This window comes from Miniopterus natalensis, chromosome 2, assembly GCF_054644295.1.
Source record: "Miniopterus natalensis isolate mMinNat1 chromosome 2, mMinNat1.hap1, whole genome shotgun sequence".
Lineage (NCBI taxonomy): Eukaryota > Metazoa > Chordata > Mammalia > Chiroptera > Miniopteridae > Miniopterus > Miniopterus natalensis.
In genome coordinates this window covers 184,562,143-184,584,536 of record NC_142082.1, presented here as the reverse complement: position 1 = coordinate 184,584,536, position 22,394 = coordinate 184,562,143, and the positions used below count along the sequence as shown (strand labels likewise).

The 22,394-nt window shown below is 60.4% G+C and overlaps 1 protein-coding gene across 1 annotated transcript in view; it reads left to right on the top strand.

Annotated features, from left to right (window-relative positions):
• PHF21B (PHD finger protein 21B) overlaps positions 1–14,588 on the top strand; it is a 50,061-nt gene extending 35,473 nt beyond the window's left edge. Inside the window, exons 4-13 of the mRNA XM_087814022.1 lie at positions 433–780; positions 2,471–2,623; positions 4,049–4,100; positions 5,364–5,440; positions 7,100–7,154; positions 8,537–8,559; positions 10,377–10,535; positions 12,384–12,459; positions 12,718–12,821; positions 14,131–14,588. Of these exons, the coding sequence (XP_087670148.1) occupies positions 433–780; positions 2,471–2,623; positions 4,049–4,100; positions 5,364–5,440; positions 7,100–7,154; positions 8,537–8,559; positions 10,377–10,535; positions 12,384–12,459; positions 12,718–12,821; positions 14,131–14,349 (1,266 nt within the window). The 3' untranslated portion in view covers positions 14,350–14,588. The remainder of the gene's footprint in view (positions 1–432; positions 781–2,470; positions 2,624–4,048; positions 4,101–5,363; positions 5,441–7,099; positions 7,155–8,536; positions 8,560–10,376; positions 10,536–12,383; positions 12,460–12,717; positions 12,822–14,130) is intronic.
• Positions 14,589–22,394: the final 7,806 nt, after the last annotated feature.

Sequence of the window (22,394 nt, the reverse complement as noted above, 5' to 3'; positions counted from 1 at the left end):
CCGGAGCAGGCACGGGCCGGGAGCCTGCCTGCAGCCTTCCGCGCGCGGCGTCTGTGTTGGTGCCAGGGCGCTTTGCAGCCTTGCACCTTGATGGGGACAGGCTCCCACTGCACCCACGGTCCCTCTGACTCATCCGTCCGCTGCCCCCCCGCCCCCCCGCCCCCCCCGTCCTGCTCTGGTCACACTGTTCTCTCTGCGTTGGGCTGGGAGGGACTCAGGCCCGGAGTGGCTCCTCCTGAGCCCCCTGGCCGGTCAGTGCCAGCTCAGGACGTGGGCGGCCTCGGCTGGTCCCCTCGCCTCTGATGCGGGCGGTCCGCGAGCCAGGCCATGTCGGCGCTCGCGCTCTGTCCTCCCGCGTCCTGGCTCTGCTCGGGGCTGCCCCTGGGCCATGCCTGTCATCGCTCACCTGTCTTTCTGCCTGTCTGCCCCCAGGTTAGGCCAAAGACTCTGATTCCTGACAGCCTCCCCATCACGCCGGGCCGGGACCGGCCGCCCAAGCAGCCGCCAGCGTTCCAGAAGGCCACCGTGGTCAGTATCAAGAACCCCAGCCCAGCCCTCCCCACCGCCAACAACACCGTGAGCCATGTGCCGGCGCCCGGCAGCCAGCCCCAGGCCCTCGCCGAGCCGGCCGCCATCACCTCCTCCCTGAGCAGCGCCGGGGTGGCCTACGCCATCATCTCCACGGCCCCCAGCAATGCCGCCATCGCCCCCAGCACCGCCGTGTCCGTGGTCAGCGACAGCATCAAAGTCCAGCCCCTCCTCATCAGTGCCGACAGCAAGGTGAGGCTGCGCCCGCCGGAGGCGCCGGCCCCAGGGGGGGGGGGGCCTGGGGCACGAGCCCGGGCCGGGGGACGGCCGGGGGACGGCCGGGTGGATGGGTGTGACTGCGGGAGGGATCGCGTGGATCCGCGGATACGTGAGGGCCAAGCCGAGGGGTGTGCGGCTGAAAGAATATAGGGCTGAGCTCATTAATACCAGCACAACGGGAACCGCTGGTCAGTGGGTGAGTTATTTCATTCTTTGGGACAATTAATTAACCCATCAGACCCGGGCGGAAGGGAGGCCTGGAAGAGCCTCTGCTGGTGGGCTTGGGTAGCCACGGACTTTCTTGGACCCCAGGGGTCTGAATGGAAAAATCTATGATTTCTTACCAAGATTTAGAACAAACTAAGATCGTCTCCCTGTTCCCCTCCGAGCTCCTTCTGACTGTGCTTCGAGGGGCCTGTGGGGCTGTGTGGAAGGGGCCGCGCCCTCTCTTTGGCGGCTTTTTCTGTTCCCAGTTTGGGGCCTGCCGGGCTGCCCCCTCTTGTTTGTGGCCGTGTCCCTTCCATTCCCCAGCCTGAATGTCGGCACCGTTGGTCACTGCATACAGTTTCCTTCTGGAGTGTTGTGTTTTTTTTAAAATATGTTTTTATTGATGTTAGAGAGAGAGGAAGGGAGAGGGGGAGAGAGAGAGAAACATCAGTGATGAGAGTCATTGATCGGCTGCCTCCCGCACGCCCCGACTGGGGATCGAGCCCGCACCCCGGGCCTGTGCCCTGACCGGGAATCGAACCGCGACCTCCTGGTTCCCGGGCCGATGCTGAACCGCGGAGCCGTGCCGGCCGGGGTGGTGTTATGCTTTTGAGCCTCACACCCAGGGACCGTGTCCCCAGGGCGTCCAACGGCCTGAAGAGTTCTTCGCGGGCTCCGGTCTGACCGCGGGTCCCAGGGACCGGCCTGAGCTGGTCCAGCGGGCGGCTCAGCTGGTGTTTGTCGGATGAATGTTCCTGTCTCACTGCCGCCTCCCCAGCCCTCGGTGCTGTCGTTTTAAGCACTTTTGGCTCGTTCAATTGGTGGGAACAGACACTCGCTATTGAAAGTTGACTTTATTTGGTTATGATTAAGCTTGAATGTCTTCCCTGTGCTTTTCAAGAATTCTGACTTCTTTTGTGGGACTTGTTTAAAGATATTCTTTGCCCTTCTTTCTACTGGGGATCTTAACGTTTTTCCCCCCGTGGATATAAATGGGGGCGTTATGTTCCATCCAGAGGATTCTGGGGCAAGTCAGCAGGAAAATGGATGCTCCTTCCCTTTGTGATTCACAAATAGTCATCCCCGCTCCCCTTCACCCCCCCGCCCCCTTCACCCCCCACCTCCTTCACCCCCTGCCCCCCTTCATCCCCCGCCCCCTTCACCCCCTGTCCCCCTTCACCTCCACCTCCTTCACCCCCACCCCCTTCACCCCCCGCCCCCTTCACCCTCCCTGCCACCCCTTCACCCCACCCCCTTCACCCCCCTTCACCCCTTCACCCTCCCCCACCCCTTCACCCCCCTTCACCCCTTCACCCTCCCCCACCCCTTCACCCCCGCCCCCTTTACCCCCTTCACCCCTTCACCCTCCCCCACCCCTTCACCCCCCTTCACCCCTTCACCCTCCCCCACCCCTTCACCCCCGCCCCCTTCACCCCCCCCCCGCCATATCTCCCAGGTCATCATCATTCAGCCTCAAGTGCAGACCCAGCCCGAGAGCACGGCGGAGTCACGCTCGGCAGAGTCACGGCCTCCCACGGAGGAGCCATCTCAGGGAGCTCAGGCCACCAAAAAGAAGGAAGACCGGCCCCCGAGCCAGGAGAACCCCGAGGTAGGGTGGCTGTGGCCTGGGAACCGCTGCGCAGGGGCGGGGACGCCTCACGGGGAGCAGGCGGACGAGCCCCGGGCACAGCCGCCCTGTGCAGTCGGGGCTGCGAGTGGGGACTGGCCCGGTGGGCCCAGGTCTCAGCCAAGGGGTCTCCTGGGTCTCCTCGCTGCGCCGGGGGGGGTCGGCACGGGTTCTAGAACCGGCTGCCTGAGTTTGCATCCCGTCCTGCTGGCTCCCCGCCCCCAGCCCCGCGGCCTCTGGGGGCCACACGTGTGCCCACGGATGCAGCCCACCCCCCACGCCATCCCCTTGCCAGGCCCCGTTCCTGCCTGTCTCTCCCCAGGCTCTGGCCCCCCTGCCCCTAGATGGGCTCCTCCCTGGCTCTTCACTCTGCGGCTGGGAGGACCTTCCCGAATTCAGAAAGAACCAGGTCACCCCCTTCTTGGGATCCATCCAAGCCCCCCCCGTCGGGATGACTCTTGGGTGCCCTGTCTGCTACAATAAAAGGATTCAGCACCCCCTTGAAAGTTTAAAACCCCTGAAGACAAAAAAATAGAGGCACAGGATGGTTCGGGCAGGGGTTTATTATAAAGTTGTCGGTGTGCCCTAAGTTAATTTATAAATTTAACGTCAGCCTGATAAATATGCCCGCTGATTCCCATTTATTCTCAGATAAACTCCAAATGGATAAAAAATCTAAATGTAGCCCAGCTGGTGTGGCTCAGGGGTTGAGCGGCGGCCTGTGCACAGAGAGGTCGCGGGTTCGATTCCCGGCCGGGCACACGCCTGGGTTTCGGGCGCGATCCCCTGTAGGAGGCGTGCAGGAGGCGGCCGATCAGCGCTTCTCTCACATCGATGTTTCTGTTTCTTTCTCCCTCCCTCCCTCTCTTTCTAAAAATCTAGTAAAAACATTTTAAAAAATCTAAATGTAAAACGTGAAACATAGGTACTCAAAGAGAACAGAATCGGCTTGCTTTGTAACCCCAGAGCCTCTGGCCAAGAGTCAAAAATCCAAACACTGCAGAGGGAAAAACTGATAAAGTCTACTACGTACAATTGTTAAGTGTCCATGGTGCCCGCCAAAAGCCCCAGTGGTGCCCGGCTCCGTGATGTGAGCTGTGCGTGGGGACCTCCTCCCAGAGACCACGGGCAAGTCCCCGTGGGAAACGGGACAGGCACGCCTTCGCCGGGCGGCCGGGTCGGCGTCGCCCTGGCCGGTGGGCAGCTCGTCCCCTGACCGGATTGTGAGGCGGCCCCTCCCCTCTGTCTTCTGCCCCAAACCCACGGCCCGCTGCGCCCCCGAGGAAACGCCAGACAAACCCCAGCGGCGGGGCTGCCCCAGGACTCCCGTCCCGCCCTCCAGACCCGCACGCGCACCCCGACAAGGAACGTCTGTGACACTAACCCGTCCCCGTTTCCTTCCCTCAGAAAATCGCCTTCATGGTCGCGCTGGGCCTGGTCACCACGGAGCACTTGGAAGGTAAGGGTCCCGCGGCATGGATGGGCTGGGGCTGGCCACCCCCTTTGGTTCCCGGGACACTTGCTCTCCGTGGCAGCTGGGTCGGTCCCGGTGGGGGGTAGGGAAGGGCAGGGACCTGCTCAGCCTCCCGGACCCTGGGCTCCGCGGCCTGGCTCCGGGGGGAAGCCCAGCCGAGCAGCCCTGCGGGGAGGGCTGGGCGCCCCTGAGCTTTCCACCCGAGTGTCCGAAGGCTCCTGTTGAATCGGGTGTCAGGGGCCCGGCCGGGCTCGGCGGCCTTGAGAGCTGCTTATGCTCTGACTTTGGAGCCCTGGGGGCAGCAGGGGTCGGGCCCGTGGCCTGTCGGAAGTGCCGCCTTCGGGTCCCGCACGTGCTGCTCAGAGCTGGGTGACCTCGGGCAAGCTCCTGCCCCGCTCTGAACCCCACTCAGTCTCCTCACCGACGGCTTCTTCCAACTTCGCAGGGTTGTTGTGGGGACCGAGAGCAAAGGGCTTTGCTAGTCTACCGCGGCTATTACTTTGATTTTTATAAATAATTCTCGTTTTGAAAACTCTCCCCCGGCCATGGCACTATAAATAGCTACTATATTTGCACCCTGATTTCCCGAGGTGCCTGCGGGAAATGCACGAATAATATTGAAAAGGTTTGAAAATAAGTCAGGGCCAAGCTACGGGGGTTAGAAAATGAGGCCGAAGCAGCTACACCCGGGGCAGCCGGTCAGAGGTCCCTCCTGGCGGCAAAGCAGGAGGGGGGGGGAGACGGAGCGAAGGAAGCACACATGGCCATTGTCCCTGCACACAGCACGTGCCACACCAGTCCTCTGGGAGGCTCCATGCCTGGGGCTTCATGGGGCGCGGCTCCCCGAGCAGCAGGTCTGCGCCTGGTCCCCCCAGGATCCCTAGGCCTCGCTCTGCAGCTCAGCCAGGCCAGCATTTGACCAACGGGCACCTGTTGTCCTGAGGGTCCCAAGAGAGACAGCCCCAGGTTAGATGATGGTCATACAGGGGTCCCCAAGCCAAGAGTGGGTACCTGGATTCCAGGTCCCTGCCACCTCCCTGCCCACCCCTCCTCCAGCCTGAGCCCAGCAGAGCGGTCCCGCCTCAGAGGGAGCGATGCTGGGTGACCCCAACCTGTTCCAGGCACCATGGGGCCGCTGCTGTGCAGACAGAGGCTGGGGGGCGGGCGGGGACGCCGTGGCCGGGCCCGCGGAGGAGGCGCTCGGGGCTCCCGGCAGGACGGGGCGGGTGACCGGGCTCTGCCTTTCAGAGATCCAGAGCAAGCGCCAGGAGCGGAAGCGGAGAAGCACCGCCAACCCCGCGTACAGCGGCCTCCTGGAGACAGAGGTGAGGCCGCCCGCCCTGTGCTGCGGGGAGGGGCTCCCGGGCTGGCCGCCCTCACCCCCCTGCTGGGCTGGGAGCTGGGGGGACAGTAAATAAACCCTGTCCTTCCTCACCCCTGAGTTCAGGGTCCATTGAGATGGAAATGCCGGTTGTGTCCCTCACATGGGCTGCCCTGGGTGCGGGGCTGCAGAGTATGGTGGCTTCCTGAGCCTTCACCCGATCATTGGGCATGTCTCCCGGTCACAGGCCGCGGGGAGTGACACCTGGAGTTGTCCCTAGACTAGAAGCAGTGTTTTTAGGGCCCCGAAGTCCAAAGCTGGGGTCAGCTCTCTGACACAGAGCCACAACCCCCGAGGCCGTGAGGCTCTGCGGGGCCTGGGGGGGGGTCAGGAAGGTGTCCCGCTCGCCTCCCTGGGTGTCGGTCAGCCTGGCCCACTTGTCCCTGACCCGCATCTTATGAACGGGAACTCAGCTGGTGGGAGGGCAGCCCTGTCCCTGAGACAGGGTCTCGAGCACTGTGCCTGTTCGTAGGAGTGTCACCGAGCTTTCTCGGCCTTGCCCAGAGAGTGGCAGATTCTCTGTTTGACGAGAGCCCTGTTCCCTTTGCTGGGTTATGGATGAGCCTTTGCTCTGCCCTGGGTCTGCAGAGCCAGACCCTGGTCTCTGGAGTCTGTGGCAGGGGCCAAAGATGACCTGTGAGCAAATCAGGAGCCAAAGCAGAGCCTTATGACCTTGGGCCCTGGACACATGCGTAGGGTCAAGGGCAGCCCTTCCACGGGTTCCTCCTGACGCCCTGACCACAGCCCGACCACATCCAGAGAGGCTGGTTTAAAGCCACACACAGAATTCTAGAACAATCTTTCTGAGCAATCACAGCCAGAGCCACAGAGAACCACCAAGGCCCAGACCAGCGTGGCCGTGAGTGGTAGAGCCCCCCTTCTGGAAGGCACCGGAAACTTCCATCTCCCCGTGACGCACAAGGACCACACCTTGTCTGGAACCAGTGTTCTTGGGCCACATGCCAAAAGCGGAGTTTAGGGTCCCGGCCAGTGTGGGCATCATCCTGTGCACTGAAAAGTTGCTGGTCTGATTCCTAGGTTTGGGGCTCAATCCCTGGTGGGGGTGTGCAGGAGGCAGCTGATCCATGCTCTGCTCTCACATCAATGTTTCTCTCTTGCTCTCTCTCTCTCTTCCTCTCTCTAAAAATCAATAAAATTTTTTTAAAACGATATGGGGTTTGGGAGCTAATCCGTGACACACCCATTTCCCCACCTGACTCCCGAACCAGCCGGGAGAGAAGATACGGAGACAGGCAGGTGGGGGACCAGATGTCTGCTCCGTTACTGAGTTGCCCCAATGTGGGTCCTAGTCCGTCCTTCCTGGTGTGTCCGATGGTCCCACAGGGAGCGGAGACCACTCCGCCCTGGTGAGGGGCAGGGCCTTTGCTGACCTGCCCCTGCCGACCGCCTCTGCCCCGTGCACGTGCCTCTCCCCTGCCCTGCGTCCCCGGCACCTGTCCCCGTGCCTGCCCCCGGGCATGGGCGTCTAGCAGAGCCCAGAGCCTGGGTGGGGAGCCTGTCCCGGTGAGTCCTGGGCAGGGATCGTAGCCTGAGGAGGGCTCTACACAACGGGTGGTTTTGTTTCGTTTTATGTCCCCTGCAGAGGAAGCGGCTGGCGTCCAACTATCTGAACAGCCCCCTGTTTCTCACAGCACGAGGTAAGCAGGGGGGCCCGCGGCTTCTGCCCGGGCTGCTCCGGGGCCAGGGCTTCGGTGGCCTCCACTCCTGGCCTGAGCACCCGGCCTCGGCATCGATGCAGGTGCTTTCTGGTGGGCAGCGGTTACAGCCCCCCAGGCCCCCAGGCCCCCAGGCCAGGCCTCCTTCATCCTCACGCTGCTCGGGGAGGGAGCAGGTGGAGCGTGCCCGCGTCTGACAGGCGCAGGGCTGGGGCCCAGACCCCGGGTTGCAGGCTGCCTCTCTGTCCCACCCCCGGGTGTGGCCCTGAGCAGAGCCAGGCCCCATGGTGGCAAAGGCCACTGCGGCAGGACCTGCCCACTACAGAACTGCCCCGGGTGGGGGTGAGGACTGTGTGACAGGAGGGGCACTCACCCCCTTACCCCGTCCCCCTGCACCTGCATCTGCAGACTTGGCTTCATGGCCTCTGCCCCGTGGCCCTGCCCAGGCGCCACCTGCCACCACACAGCCCTGGAGAGAACCTCCCCGCCCCCCCACATGGGCGGATGGCGCTCCCCAGGCCTCACTCACCCGGTGTGCCTGCCCCGGGCAGCGACGGGGCCCAGGCTGCACACGGGAACCCTGGGGCCTCGGCCCCGCCCGCCTCTGACTCTGTGTGGTCAGAGCTGTGTGGCCAGGGCCAGACCTTCCCCTGCGCCTCGGGCCCCTGCACAATAAGACACTGGGTCCCTAGCACTGGCAGGTGGGACCTCACCTGAGGCCCTCACCCCCGGGTGCATGGGCACCTCCCTCCTCTGCCAGCCTCAGGGTCCGAGAAACCGACATCCGCGAATATAACATCCACCGGGAGGTTGCCTTTTATTTTCAATTAGAAAACAGCAAATAGTCTTAAGGGCAGGAAGTGACTGTCCTCTTCTCGGGACTCCGGCTTTTGACATGGCCGGTCGCCTGCTTGGGCCTCGGTTTACTGATATAAAATGAGCCCGTGGCAGCACTGTGCCAACTGTGGGGTGCTGGCTGGCACTACCTGCAGGCTGGTCTGATCACTAAGATGAGTGAGAGTGGGTTACGGGCAAAAACAGAGTCAAAGGAGCCACTTATTTTCGCCGGCGCGATAGTTCCCTCTGCTGGACAGCTCGCAGCGGCCACGTTCCTCAGGACCTCCGGCCGGCCGTGGTGAGCCTGGGCCGTGCTGAGCCTGGGCCGTGCTGGGCCCTGGCTGTGACGAGGACAGAGACTCTTAGTCCCCCCGTGCCCTGGGTGGCAACCAGCTGCTGCTGGGGCCTGTGACGCTCCCGTCACGCCCTGGGTGAGAACCTGGCCACACGGAGCCTCTTGGACTCCAGTCCCGGCTGGCTCCCCAGATGCCCACTAACATGCTCTCCGCCCTTCTTCCCTGTGCTAGCCAATGAGGACCCCTGCTGGAAGGTATGTGTCCCCTCTCTTCATACCTGGGGGTGGGGCATGCTTTCAATAGTCCAGGTAGGGTCACTGCTGGCAAGGGTGAGGGGCCAGTGTCCTGCTGCCTTGGAGCCGAGCAGAGGGCCTCTGGGCCCTGCCCTCGGCGCTGAGAGCTTTGCACCCAGTCCACTCTCCAGCCTGCCCGGCAGTCAGACATCACTGCCGGGGACAGCCCGCAGGTTCAAGCTGGGCCCTCCCTGCCCACTGCTGAGGACGCAGGGACCCCGGGAGCCACAACGACCTGGGTGCCAGTTGGACTCTTCCAGACTCTGCCTGGCCTCACTGTGTGATCCTGGGCAGAGCTGCCCCTCTCTGGTCCTCACTGTGCACCCCTTGAAGGGTTGACTTGGCAGGCCCCAGGGCCTTGCCCCATTCATCCACATTTCTGTGACCCTGTGAGACCCTAATCCCGCATGCATATGCACGTCCCTGCCCCCCAGGACACTGGCTGGTTGTGACCTCATTTGAGGGCACAGCTCAGAATTTACTCAGGGCTTTAGGTACTAAGTTTTAGATCTAATTCTAAGAGTTTTCCGGTCCCCACATGCCTGTAATGTTCCAGCAGCTGAGAAGCAGTAAGTGATGGGTGTAGACTCCAGTCACACTGTGTTATCTCCACAATGAGCCTGCACTGCCATGATCGGTGCTGGTGACCTGGTAGCCTTTGTCTGAAGCCACCCCATGCCCAGCCCGTGCTGGCATAGGGACAGGAGACACCTCGAGCCCAAGCCCTGCTCCCGCAGAGCCCACAGTGCTGGAGGGGCATTGGTGCAGAGGTAGGAGACCCAGATGCTGGTCCTGGCTCCACCTCCAGCTCACTGTGTGACTGTGGGCAAGCGGCTCACCCTCTCTGGGGCCTTGAACTGAAACTAGAAGTGAGGGCAGGGTCTCTGAGGCCTCCTTCAGGGACGGCCTGGGATCTAGTGTCCCAGTGGCACTCGTCATCCCAGATGAGAGCCTGCTGGTCCCTTCCAAGTCTGAAGGTGGGAGATACTGACACATGGATAGAGAACAGATGTAAAGTGCAGGGAGAAAGGTTTCTGTTGGGTGGTGGGAGATCGTGCAGGTCACGGGAGGCGTGGCTATGAATGGCTCCTCACTCTCAGGGCTGTGCAGGGCAGCCAAGGCTTGAGAGGTAGTGAGCCCCCTGTCCCTGGAGGTGTGTAAGCAGAGGCTGAATGACCACATGATGATGACTATAGATGATCATTCTGAGGAAAGGGGAAGCTACCCTTCCCTGGGTTCCTACCTGGTTGTGCTTTTGCGCCTTATCCGTGAGTCCTCCCAGCAACCCGTGGGGCGGGCGGGACGTGCGGTAACCAACCAGGATGTTGGAGACACCAGGTTAGATCGAGGTGCTGCTGAGAGGACTGGAGAGGACCGTGAAACACGCAAATCGCACAGCCCCCTCCCCGCACAGTGCATACACAGGGACCCCGTGGGGGAGCCCTGTGACAACCGGCCCGCCCCAGCCCAGACAGGAGCCCCGGGACAATGCAGACCCCAAGGGAGGCTGTTTCCTCAGCCTCAGAGCGGGACCCCCACACTGCCCCACACCTGGAGTCCTGTCTCGCGGTGGAAGAGTCAGGACACTGGAGCCCCTCCACGCCCAACTCGAACACCCAGCAAATGCGCCCATGGGCGCCCTAGGACCCCGCTGTTCCTCCTGGTCACGTTCAGGCTCATCCCTCTCTCCCAGAGCCACTGAAAATCGTGGTTGGGACACAAACGGGTAGGGAGGCAGCTGCCTGGAGACCTGCTCCCCCTCCGGCCTTCTCTTTCAGAGTGAGATCACCCACGACGAGCTCTGCGCCGCCTGCAAGAGAGGGGCCAACCTGCAGCCCTGCGGCACCTGCCCGGGGGCCTACCACCTCAGCTGCCTGGACCCCCCCCTCAAGGCAGCGCCCAAGGGCGTGTGGGTGTGCCCCAAGTGCCAGCAGAAGGTATGGGGTGAGGGTCCCGTGGGGGGGTGAGCCCCTGCCCCGGCCTGTGCTTCCCGGGTGGCCCCCTTGCAGGGTGGAGATGGGGAGGGCAGAGGGGGGTGAGGAGGGGCTGGGCGTAGAGCCTGCCTTCCCAGCCTCGCTGATCACCCGTCACCGGCCGCCCTGTGGCGCAGCCCCCCACCAGGGCCTCGCAGACACTGCGGGGTGGGGAGCCCTGGTCTGGACCCAGCTGGGGTTCCCCGCTGCGCCTATCTGACTCTGGACTCCTCTGGGCTCCAGGCTCCCCCCAGGTAGAACGGAAACTGCAAAAATAGTCAGGATGCAGCCCTGGCCTGTGGCTCAGTTCAGGCGTCGTCCTGTCCACCAAAAGGTTGTGGGTTCAATTCCCGGTCAGGGCGAGTGTGGGAGGCAACTGATCGATGTTTCTGTCTCTCATTGATTTCTCTCTCTGTCCCTCTCTCTCTCTGTCCCTCCCTTCCTCTCCCTGAAAACCCATTTAAAAAAACATCCTCAGGTGAGGGTAAAAAAACTAGTAATGGCACAAATGAAAAGCTATCAAATTAGCAAAAACAATAACGTGCCCTTCAGGTGACAATGCGGGGAGACGGGCACTCCAACACATTGCAGCAGTTTACAAAGAAACTTAAAAATGTGTGTGCCTTTAACACCCAGAATCTTGCTTGGGGGAATGTAGTCTAAGGATATAATCCAAATACAGATAAAAATCCTGTGCACAAAGAAGCCCCCCCCCCCATTTATAAAATGGAAAAGATGGGACCAGCCTGACCTCCTAGCAGTGAGGTGGTGAAATGAACTCAGTGATGTATGTGATCATTGAAAATGATTTTTTTTATAAAGATCTTGCGATTCTTTGGGACTTGTTCACTATATGGAATTAAGTTGTTTGTTTTTTTTAAAAAGCCTTTATAGCTGCTGTATAGTTTGACCGTCAGCTGTCTGAGGAAAGCTGTGTAGAATATAAACCTGTGTACAGAATAAGAACCTGGGAGAAGCTCTCCCAAGTGTTCAGCGTGTGTGTGGCTGGTGGTGAGGGCAGTGTCCGTTGCTTTTACAAAGCCTGCTTTCCTACCGAATGTCCTGCTTCCAAAATCATAGGGGAGTTATCCCTATTTCCAGAAGCACTACCTCTAGCCTGGCCGGTGTGGCTCGGTGGGTTGAGCATCTGACAATGTGCCAAGAGGTCGCCGGTTTGAGTCCCAGTCAGGGCGCGAGCTCAGGTTGCAGGCTCGACCCTCAGTGGGGGGCGTGCAGGAGGCAGCCGCTCAGTGTTTCTATCTGTCTCTCCCTCTCCCTTCCTCACTCTCTAAAAACCAATAAAAACATATATATATATTTTAAAAGCACTCCCTCTGCGGCCCGTCTTCCCAGGGGGGCTGTATGTCACTGTGGGGCTGTCCCCTGTGGCGCTGGCAGCTCCTGCACTGAGACTGCCTGGGGGGGTGACCGCTCTCTGAAGGGATGTAGAGAGGGAATGGGGTTGTTTCCCGCTTTGGCATGATGATGGGGCCTCCCTGGGTCCTTGAGTTGTCCCCTGCGGCTCTCAGGTCCCCAGGACATGGGAACAAGACAGAGTGCTCATTTGTTTAGTCGTTCGTTCAAGAAGAGTTCGGGGCTGCTCGTGCGAGGCACTGTCTGAGGCCCGGGTGACAAGCAGGTCCGGCCCTCGCTGAGCGGCCTCTGTGAACCGGACCCTGAGACAGGTGTGGCCCTGTCCCTTTGTCCCAGCTGAGGAGCTGCGGCCGAGGGAGCTCGTGGCTCCCCCAGGGTCACGCACAGGGCATGGTGGTCCCCGCCTGTCTGCCTGCTCACTTCCCCTCTGCCCGCCAGGCCCTGAAGAAAGGCGAAGGCGTGCCCTGGACCGGGATGCTGGCCATTGTGCGCTCCTACGTCACCCACAAGACAGGTAGGCCATGGGCAGGGGCGCCACTCCCTCTCTCCAGCCCACCTCCAGGCCTCTGGGCGCACTCTGGGCCTGTTGGAGGCTGTTCTGGGCCAGGACTCTGGAAGGAGGGCCCTGGGACTGGTCCTGTGTGCAGCGCAGTTACTGTGGGAGGCTGGCGTTCCAGTCCCTGTGCATCCGGCCGGGGCCACTGGCTCCTGCAGGAGGGGCACCTGCAGGCATAGACCTCGGGTTCCCACTGCTCACCTGCCCTCTTCCTAGTCAAAGAAGAGGAGAAGCGGAAGCTGCTGCAGAGGGGCAGCGAGCTGCAGAGCGAGCACCAGCAGCTGGAGGACCGCGACCGGCGCCTGGCCTCGGCGGTGAAGGTGCGCTGGGGTCAGGTGCGGTGTGGGCGAGGGGCTGTCCCAGAACCACAAGGTGCAGGTCCGGAGCATCACTGTCCGGCCAACATCACCCAGTGGCAGAAGGCGGAGCGTGTAGCTCTGTGACTCATTTAACAAACAGTTATCAAGAGACTGAGCATCTGACTCTGCTCCTTCTCAGCTCTGAGCTTAGCAAGGCCCTGTCTGTCTCTGAACCGGTTTCCTCTTGTGTAAAGTGAACATAATGATTTCCCCTCTCTAGGGTGGTGATAAGACAATGGTGACGGTTGTGATGATGGTAGTGATGATGGTAATGGTGATGGTGATGGTGATGGCGATGATGGTGATGGTGGTGATGGTGGTGGTAATGGTGGTGATGATGGTAGTGGTGGTGGTGATGGTGATGGTGATGGTGATGGCGATGATGGTGATGGTGGTGGTGGTGCTGGTAATGGTGGTGATGGTGGTGGTGATGATGGTGGTAATGGTGGTGGTGATGGTGATGGTGGTGATGGTGATGATGGTGATGGTGATGGTGGTGGTGGTGATGGTGGTGGTGGTGGTGGTGGTGCTGGTAATGGTGGTGATGGTGGTGATGGTGATGATGGTGGTGGTGATGGTGGTGATGATGGTGATGGTGATGGTGGTGATGATGGTGATGATGGTGGTGATGGTGGTGATGGTGACCATGGTGGTGGTGATGGTGACCATAGTGGTGGTGATGATGCAGGTGGTGACAGTGATGGTACAGCAGTGCCATGCCCTAGTAAAACTCTTTAAATGTAATATGAAGAGACTCTGATTATTCCTATATTAGAGTTTTGGACACAGTCTCAGGGAGTTTAAGCTCTAACTCGAGGCATTAGTCCTTAGCTCTTTACTGTGTTGACTGATACATATAAAGGCTAAAAAAGACAAGAACACAGCCTGCAAGAGAAAGAGAGAAAGCTGGCTGGTGATCTAAAGGTCTGTGCAGCGCAGTAGCTGACAGAGCTGCTCTGAGCTGCGTCCAGGAGGAGAAACAGGTGGGCGGCTAGGTAGGTGGCAGCCATGAGCAGAGGTTCCCATGCTCCTGCGCACTATTTCTAGCCCTAAATTTAAAATAAACTCCTGTGTGTCTGGCTGCCACACAGGAGAAAAATTCCACTTTTCTCCCCTGCCTTGTTTCTCCGAGGCCATCTGCCTGGTTTCTTTCAGGCGTCCGCAATAAGAGGGAGCAGCTTTGGGAGAGGGGGCCGAGGGGTGGCTGCCCAGGATGCCTGCACAGATGAATTCTGAGACCCTTCTCTCTGGCCCCCCTCTCCCCGGACAGAAATGCCTGGAGCTGAAGACGAGCCTGCTGGCCCAGCAGAGGGGCACCCAGTCCTCCTTGGACCGCCTGCGGGCCCTCCTGAGACTGATTCAGGGAGAGCAGATGCTCCAGGTCACCATGACGACCACCAGCCCCGCCCCGCTGCTGGCTGGGCCCTGGACCAAGCCCTCAGCAGCAGCCGTGCACTCTGCCCTCCAGCACCCCCAGGGGCACAACTGACCCAGAGGGACCCGTCTTCACCCCCATGGAAAGTCACTGGGACCCTGCTCACAAGACCTGAGGGTTCTGTCAGCCTTAATTCATGAACACTATGAATTTCAGACAGAAATGAAACCAGACAGAGAAAGACAGAGGAAAGAAGGGAGGCGGAGCTGGGTGAGAGTCCTAGGCCTTCAGGCTCACGCAGGACCCCAGCAGCCGGTGGGGCGCACCGTGGGCAGGCTGTGGTGGGACTGCCCAGCTCTGGCTGCCAGCACGGCCGTCCCCAGGCCCCGTGGGGCGGTGAGGGCACCCCGCAGCGAGGGCCAGCGCCTGTCCAGTGCCCTGTGGGGGGGAGCCGGGACCGCAGAGGTAGCTGAGTAGTGCAGGTAGTGGGACAGAAGTGGGTAGCGAATCTAGGTAGGACTCTAGGCCCTGCCCTCGCAGGGGGCCCGCCCGGGGCCTGGGTGCTCAGGTACCTTCCAGAACGCCCAGACCCGCCCGTCAGTATTATTAGCATTAAGAATAGCAGCTATTTGACTTGAAACTCTGCCCAGCCCACGCTCCGAGGGGACGCTGCCAGGCTCCCTGCCAGTGCCCAAGTCCCAGGCCCCGAAGTCCCGCCCGTGCCGCGCCTCCGCCTCGTCAGCGCGTTTTTCTCCTGGAGTTTCGCGGCCACGGAGCTGCGGTGTGCGGGAGGCGTTGGGCAGGTGCTCTGCGTTGGGTTGAATCCAACTTCCGACTGAAGCCTTTTACTTTCTCCTTTCGAAGAGCCGATGAAGTATTCCACTCCTCGTTTCTTGCCAGTACAGACACTATGCCAAAAAATAACCTTACGTTTTTGTATGGCGTTTTTATTGTGAGATATTTAATGTGAAGGGGGGGCACTCGCTGGCGTCTTTCTCTGCTCACAGTGGTCTCTGCTGCATGTACGAATGGGAACCGCCCCCCGGGGGGCAGCTGGGACCCGAGGCACCCAGAGGGTGGGCAAGGAAGAGGGGGCGGTGGCCTTGGGGTGGGGGTGGGGGTGGGGGAGGCGGCCTTTGGAGACTCCAGAGCCCCTCTTCTTGCCTTGAGAGCAGAGAGTATGCGCGTGGGCTTAAAGGGCTCCCGCACCCCGGGGTGGGCTGTGCCCGCCCCTCACACCCACCAGCTTCTCCAGTCCCGAGGGACTTAGCACAACAAACAGATAAGCACCCGGGAGCCTCGGCCCCCCCCCAGCATGTCACGCCGTGAGCGCCGAGTTGCATCGGGCACACGTGTGTGTGTGCGTGAGCACGGCCCAGACCCGCACGCACGGCCCGGGCCGCAGAGCAGGGAGCTGGCCGGAGCCCCCTGCCCGCCGCGGGCCCTCCTGTCACCTTCACGTCTCCGGGAGAAACTGTGCTGTACGATACAGATCTATTTTAATACACTTAACACTGGGTTGAACAAGATTTTTATATTCTTTTATCGATGAACAAAGCGAACTGTGAAACACACGTCTTATATATTGGTTACTTTGCGCGGATTGCGCATTTCCGCGCGGCTTGCGATGTCAACGTCTTCAGGTTCGTTTCTGTTGGTTTGTTTTCTTCTGGGATGGATTGAATTAAATTTTTAAAAAAAACGTAATGTGAGGATGTGAAAGGTTGGACCCGGGAGGGGTAGCTGCTGACGTGTCTTGAGACTTAGTTTTTTGGACCGAGGAGGCCCGTCCAGTGGGTAGCGAGGATAGAGAAGTGTTCGTCTTAAATACGCCTGTGTAGTTCCTCTGTGCGACGCATTAAACGCGATTGATGACTGCGGAGCCCTGTGGTTTTTGTTTGCTGCCTTCAGCAGAGGCCCCTGGGAGCACAGGGGCGGGAGGTGGGGATTGGAGAGACTGAAAACCCGGGCCCTGCCCCCCACCCGGAGGGGGAGGGAGGAGGGGAGCTCAGGGGGCGCCCTCCGCAGGCTGATCCCCCCCAGGAGGTGGCAGGTGCACCTGCTCGGGCCGGGATTGATGGTCGCCAGGATCAGACACCTGCCTCCTGCAGCTTCGCCAGCCCAGCCAGCACCCAGGTGAGGCCCTGGGTGAGGACAGCTGTCTCTCCAGCACCTTCCCCACCTCCATCTGACCTGGCCCCTGGAGCAGGGCTGGTCGTAGCTCTCCGGGGGCTTCCCCGGCCATGCTCAGGTTGGAGCCCTCCAGGGATGGAGGGACCCGGGCGTCAGGATGGCCACCTTCTGTGTGGCAGCTGCTCACATAACTTCAGTGATAGGGGACTCCCCACTTCCTAGAGGGCTGTGCAGCTGGCACAGTCTTAGTTTGGGGGCCAGCTGTGACAAAGCACCCCAGACCCCACAGCTAAGCAACAGAAATGTCTTTATTTTCTGCCAGTCCTGGAGGCTGGTAGTCCGAGATCCAGGTGCCAGCAGGGCGGGGTCCTTCTGAGACCGGGGGACAGACTGTTCCAGGCCTCCCGCCCCGTTTCTGGTGACCCCAGGAGTCCTTGGCCTGTAGATGGCCGTCTCTTCCCTGGCGTTCTCACCGGTGTCCCTCCGTGCTGTTTGCTGGCGATCTCTGGCTCCCCTGGCCTACTTCGGCCTCTGCCTGCACAAGGCGTCCTTCCTGGGTGTGCGTGCGTCCAAATGTCCGCTTTCATAAGGACACAGGCATATTGGATGAGGGGCCACCCAGGTGATCTCATTTAAACTCAAGTCATTCTACTTCCAAAGACGGTCACATTCAGGATACGGAGGGTCGGGGCTTTAACATCTTCTGGGGGACATGAGGCAACCATAACGGCCCCTCTCCCCAGGCTGTGTGGGATTTGCTTCCCTGTGGCCTCTGCCCCGGGGTCACCCATCGCTGCCCCTTCTGCCTCACCTGCCCTGGCGCAGCCACCAGCGGAGCCCGCCGTGCCATACTGCTCTGTGCCTGCCCACCTGGCTCCTTCCTTGCACCTGCCTTGGCGTGTCACAGCCCCCCATGGGACGGAAGCACAGGAACCTAAAGCGAAACACCCAGGTCACACAGCACGCCTGCACTCCTAGCCGCCCTGCTACTCTGACCGCTGGACACCGGTCACCTCTCGGTGCGTGTGGATCGCTGGAGGCCACCCCACCAAGCCACATACGTATGCACTCCTCACCCAGCCACCTCACCAGTCTGAGGCTGCAGATGGCCACGTGGCCCCGGGTGAGAGAGGAAGGAGGGGACAGACAAGGGGTACAGGCTAAGGGCTCCTGACCACACTGCCCCCCATCGGCCCAGACTGCTTCTTAAACCAAACTGCTTTGGCTCCAAACCCACCTCTCAGAACTCCCCTGGCTCCTGAGAACGGTGCCTGCGGTTTCCCGGTGATGCTGCTGGGCGGTGTCTATTCCCCCCCCAACCCAGACGCGTCCCAGGCATTGGAGCAGGTTGCTGTGACCTGAGAGCATGAGACCATCTGACTGGGCCAAGCCGTCAGCATCCAACCCCACCTCGGGCAGCTGCCCCTCACCTCACCCTCCCCCCCAGTCCCCCGGGGAGGATTCTGCACCAGGCCACAGAGCACTGGGTGCTGGCCAAACTGCTGTTACTTTTTCTGGCTACCTTCTGCATGGGGAGGGCCCTGAACCCCGAAGGATCCCTGGTTTCCAAACAAAAGGGAGGGACTCCCACCCAGCTGCAGGGCAACGCAGCTGCGAACAGGTACGATTTTGATGCCAAGTGGCAGAGATCTCCTGGTTCCAGTAGTGGCAGGCGGTTTCCTGCGGTGGGAGAATACGGCCAAGGAAGGCTGGTTCCCGCAGGGAACGTGTGGTTACAGTTCTGCCCCAGCTTCCCCCCACACCTGGGGTAAGTCAGCGAGAGGAGCCTTCCCAGGGTCTCCACGGTGAGGCTCCAGCAAGGCAGGGACGCTGCCTGGAAGTGGAGGGGAGGCTGGGCCAGGGAAGGGCCACCCCTGGTGCTGGTGCTGGAGCTGGCTCCCAACAGCCCCAGGGAGTCCCTGTGTGCATCTCTTTCCAAATCCACGTTCCGTGACTTCACATGGGTGGTCTGAGATTGGCCACGTGGGAGTATTTACACCGCAGCAATTGGCAAGTGCTACAAATGAGGGCTTTATATTCCTAGGGAGTCAGTAAGTGGTTAAACATTGACCAGCACACTGCGCATGCATGTGCACGTGTATCTCTATGTACACACACATGCCTGTGTGCGCATGCGTGCAAATGAGAGCAGAGGTTCCAAAGTCAGCTTGTGTCCAGCATTAGCCATAGCTGCTGGGTTTGAGATGCAACCCATGATTCCTTCCATTCCCAGACGGGCGCCCATTCTCTGGCCTTAGCAGTTGACCACACGTGTGTGGCCCTAAACCAGCAGCTTCACGAGGGGGCTGATATGTGTTAGCACCTCCTCCTGCACCAACAGACACGAGCCTGGCCAAATACTGCAAGACAATTAACCAACAGCTGAGGCACAGAGCTTAGGCTCCCCTCTGCGGCCCCTCCCTTTCCAGGGACTGTGGCTGTCCCAAACTCGGCCCTCTGTCCTTCGAGGCGATTTTTTACTGGAGACAGAGCCACGTCACGGAAGCTCATCTGTGCCCTGCGCTTCCTCATGTGCTGCCTCCCCCCTAGGAGCCGCCGTGCTCATCTCCAGTGCCTCCAAGTCATGGCTGATTTGCTTATGGTGGGTCTTTGCTGTCTTGTCCAGAGTTCACAGACGGTGTCCGTGGAAAGGCCAGGTCCTGGGGGAGTTGCTCAGCCCTGCTGGAGGTGGACACTTAGACATACTTTGTGCAGATAGAAAAATTACAAACGGAGTTAAAGGCCCTATCGCTCCTCCCCTCTGCGAGGAATGTCAGCTTCCTACTCACTTTTTTAAAAAAATGTTTTTATTTATTTACTTTTTAGAGAGAGAGAAACATCAATGATGAGAGTCGATTGGCTGCCTCCTGCACGCCCCCTACTGGGGGCCGAGCTGGAAACCCGGACACGCGCCCTGACGGGGAATCGAACCGGCGACCTCTGGGTGCATGAGATGATGCTCCACCGCTGAGCCACACCAGCCAGGGCTAACATTAAAATTATTTTTTCTATGTATACTGGTCAAAATGTAAAAATACTGGTTAATTCATAAACTACATATAGGGTTGGGGAGTTTCCCAATTGTACACAAGCGAGAACACGTGCGTTTCCCACTCGGCAGCCACGCTGAGCCTACAGATCCAGCCCCTTCGCTTTAGCCACGGGACGCTTTTCAGTCGCAGGGACCGACGCAGATTACGTGCCGCCCTCCCACCGACCGGCCCGTGGGCCGCCTCCGACCGCGTGTCCGACGGGAACGCAGTTTGTGCGGACAGCTCGGCGCCGGCCTGTCCGGCGACTTAGCTGGTGGTTCCACGGCCGGCCCGGCTTTAACCGGGGCGGCCCGCGGGCGCTCGGAGCGCGTGGGAGCCTGTAGCAGTTTATAGACCCGCGCGGGACAGGAAGGCTCCATCCTCAGCGAGGTAACAGCGGCCACCTGGGGCTGCTCGAACATTCGACTCGCTTTCACTTCCGTCTTTCTGACAGTTTGTCACTGACTCTCTCCCACCTAAGCAGCTGTTGTTGTTTAACAAGCAGGAAAGCTTTTTGTTGTTAAACCAACGCAGGAGCTGCCCTTCCTTCCCACCCTGCCTCCCATCTGGGGGAAGAAAACCACCCTCAGCTGCCCACCCAGCTCAGGCGAGAACACGGGAGGTGCCGTGACTCTCCTGCATCTCGCCTCCCTCCCTGCTCCTGCCCGGGTCCCGCGCACCCTGCTTTAGCCCTAAAAACATGTATCTTGTGCATTTCTTTCTTTTTTAAAAAATAAGTTTTTATTGATTTCAGACAGAGAAAGGGAGAGGGAGAGAGAGAGAAACGTCCGTCGGCTGCCTCCTGCACGCCCCCTCCTGGGGACCGAGCCTGCAGCTTGGGCACGTGCCCTGACCTGGACGGAACCAGCGACCTCTCAGGGCTTGGGACGCCGGACGACACTCGACCAACTGGGCCACACCGGCCGGGGCTATCTTGTGCGTTTCTTTGCTTGTTTTCTCCGCAGCTCTTCCTCACGCCCCTTGCGGGCAGGAGGTGGACCCTACTTGTCCTTGTAACTGTGAGATGGGCACCACCTGGCATAGAGCAGGTGCTTGACCACACAGAGTTGCAGAGTGGACACTGCCCTTCCCGGTACCTGACTGGGAGAAAGCTGGAAGAGGTGAGCCCGGTCACGCCCCCCGGGGAGGCCAGCAGCCCACGCCGAGCCCTCCCATTTGGACCCCCCCCCAGCAGGTGGAATGACTTGCCTCGGGTCACAGAGCTGTGCCTCTGAGCTGGCCCCAGAAGCGGGGTGCCCAGCCCGGCTCTCTTCGGGGTACACTAGCCTCAGGCTTTGTTCCAGATTCTATGTTCTGCACGGAATCCGTCACTCGTTGTGGAATTAGTGACACCGTCTCCGCAGCCTGCCTACTCTCCAGAGTCACCTAAAATCCCCATCATTTCTGCAAAAGTGAATGTTTGGACAATTTATCCCACACGTCCTGTCAACAGAGACACCCCAGAGGCCTCATCTCGACATCACAATCATTGTTTTAGCTGAAAGGCGCCGAGTGTCTTTCCAAGACGTGAACATGTAACCGTGTTCTCTCGCTGCCAAACGACCGGGAAATCGCGCTTTGTTGCGGGGGGCGGGGGGGTAAGGCCACGCCACGCTGAAGCCGCAGGTCCACGGTTACGGTGTGTCAGGGGGAGACCGTTGTCACAGCAGCCATGGAAGAACGTCTCGGGCCACCTCTTGGCATCAGAGATATTTCACAGTCGCGTGTCACACCACAAACCTTTCTGCATAATTCATGAGGCCTGATTTAATGTCGTTAATTCTGGGCTCGGGGTGGCGAGCGTGCGAGGGAGCCATCATTTTTATATCAGATGCTTCTTTCCTGCAGCAGGACTTGGAGGCTGCCGCAGGGGTGTCCTGAGCTGCGTGGGTACAGGATGCCTTCCGAGGGGCGGGGCCGGGGCCGGGGCCCGGCAGCCCTCCCAGAGGCCGCGGTGGGCGCCGCTTTCCTGGGGCTCCAGGCTGAACCCTCCTGGGGAGCCCCTGGCCTGGGCTCCCTGCTGGTCGGTCAGAGCTGGGGGGATGTGTTTAAAAAAATTAAAGAAAGAAACGTTCTGAGCTTGGGCAGGGAAGAGGGCTGTCACTTAAGCCCCGTCAAGTCCCAGCCATGACACCTACCCAGCTGGGTGCCCATGAGGCCTCCAGGCTGGTGGGCACAGAGCAGGGACCCCGCAGAGGGTGGCGGCAGTTTCCTCGCCAGCCTGTGGCCCTGGGTCGCCTGTGTCATTGTTTTTGTCCTCTGACCCCGCTGGCGGGACCCAGCTGGGCCCCGAACCACGCCCACGCCGAGGACGCGAGCTGCCCTCTCCCATATTCCGTGGGCAGCGGTCTCCCTTCCCAGCCCCCGGGACCAGCTAACGCAGCGGCCAGGGTGGGAACAGGTCCCGGGACCCTTCCCCAGTCACCCCCTTTAACAAATACCTTGGCGACCCCGCCTTGGCCATGACACCGGCTTGGGCCAATGGGGCGCAAGCGCACCTGCTTCCCCCCCCCCCCGCGCTGCGGGGACGGCCCCATGTGGCCTCCTAAAGCCGGGCGAGACCAGAGCCACGCAGCGGACCCGCTCGCAGCAGCCAGGCAGCGGCTGTCTTAGGGGACGGCTCTGTCACACGGCCTCACAGCAGCAGTCGCCGCCGGATGCAAGGCCCTAGCCAACAAATGCCCACTTTTTTTCAAACCCTCACCCAAGGATATTTTTTTTCATTGCTTTTCAGAGTGGAAGGGGGGGGGAGAGAGAGGAACACGGATGTGAGAGAGACACACTGATCGGTTGCCTCCCACGTGCCGCGACTGGGGCTGAGTCTGCAACCGAAGTACGTGCCCCTGGCTGGGATCGAACCCAGGACCCTTCAGTCTGAGGGCCGACGCTCTAACCACTGAGTAAAACCAGCTAAGGCCCACTTTATAAAAAATCCTCACTGGAGGATATGGTTTTTTATTGCTTTTAGAGAAGAAGGCGGAGGGGGGGAGAGAG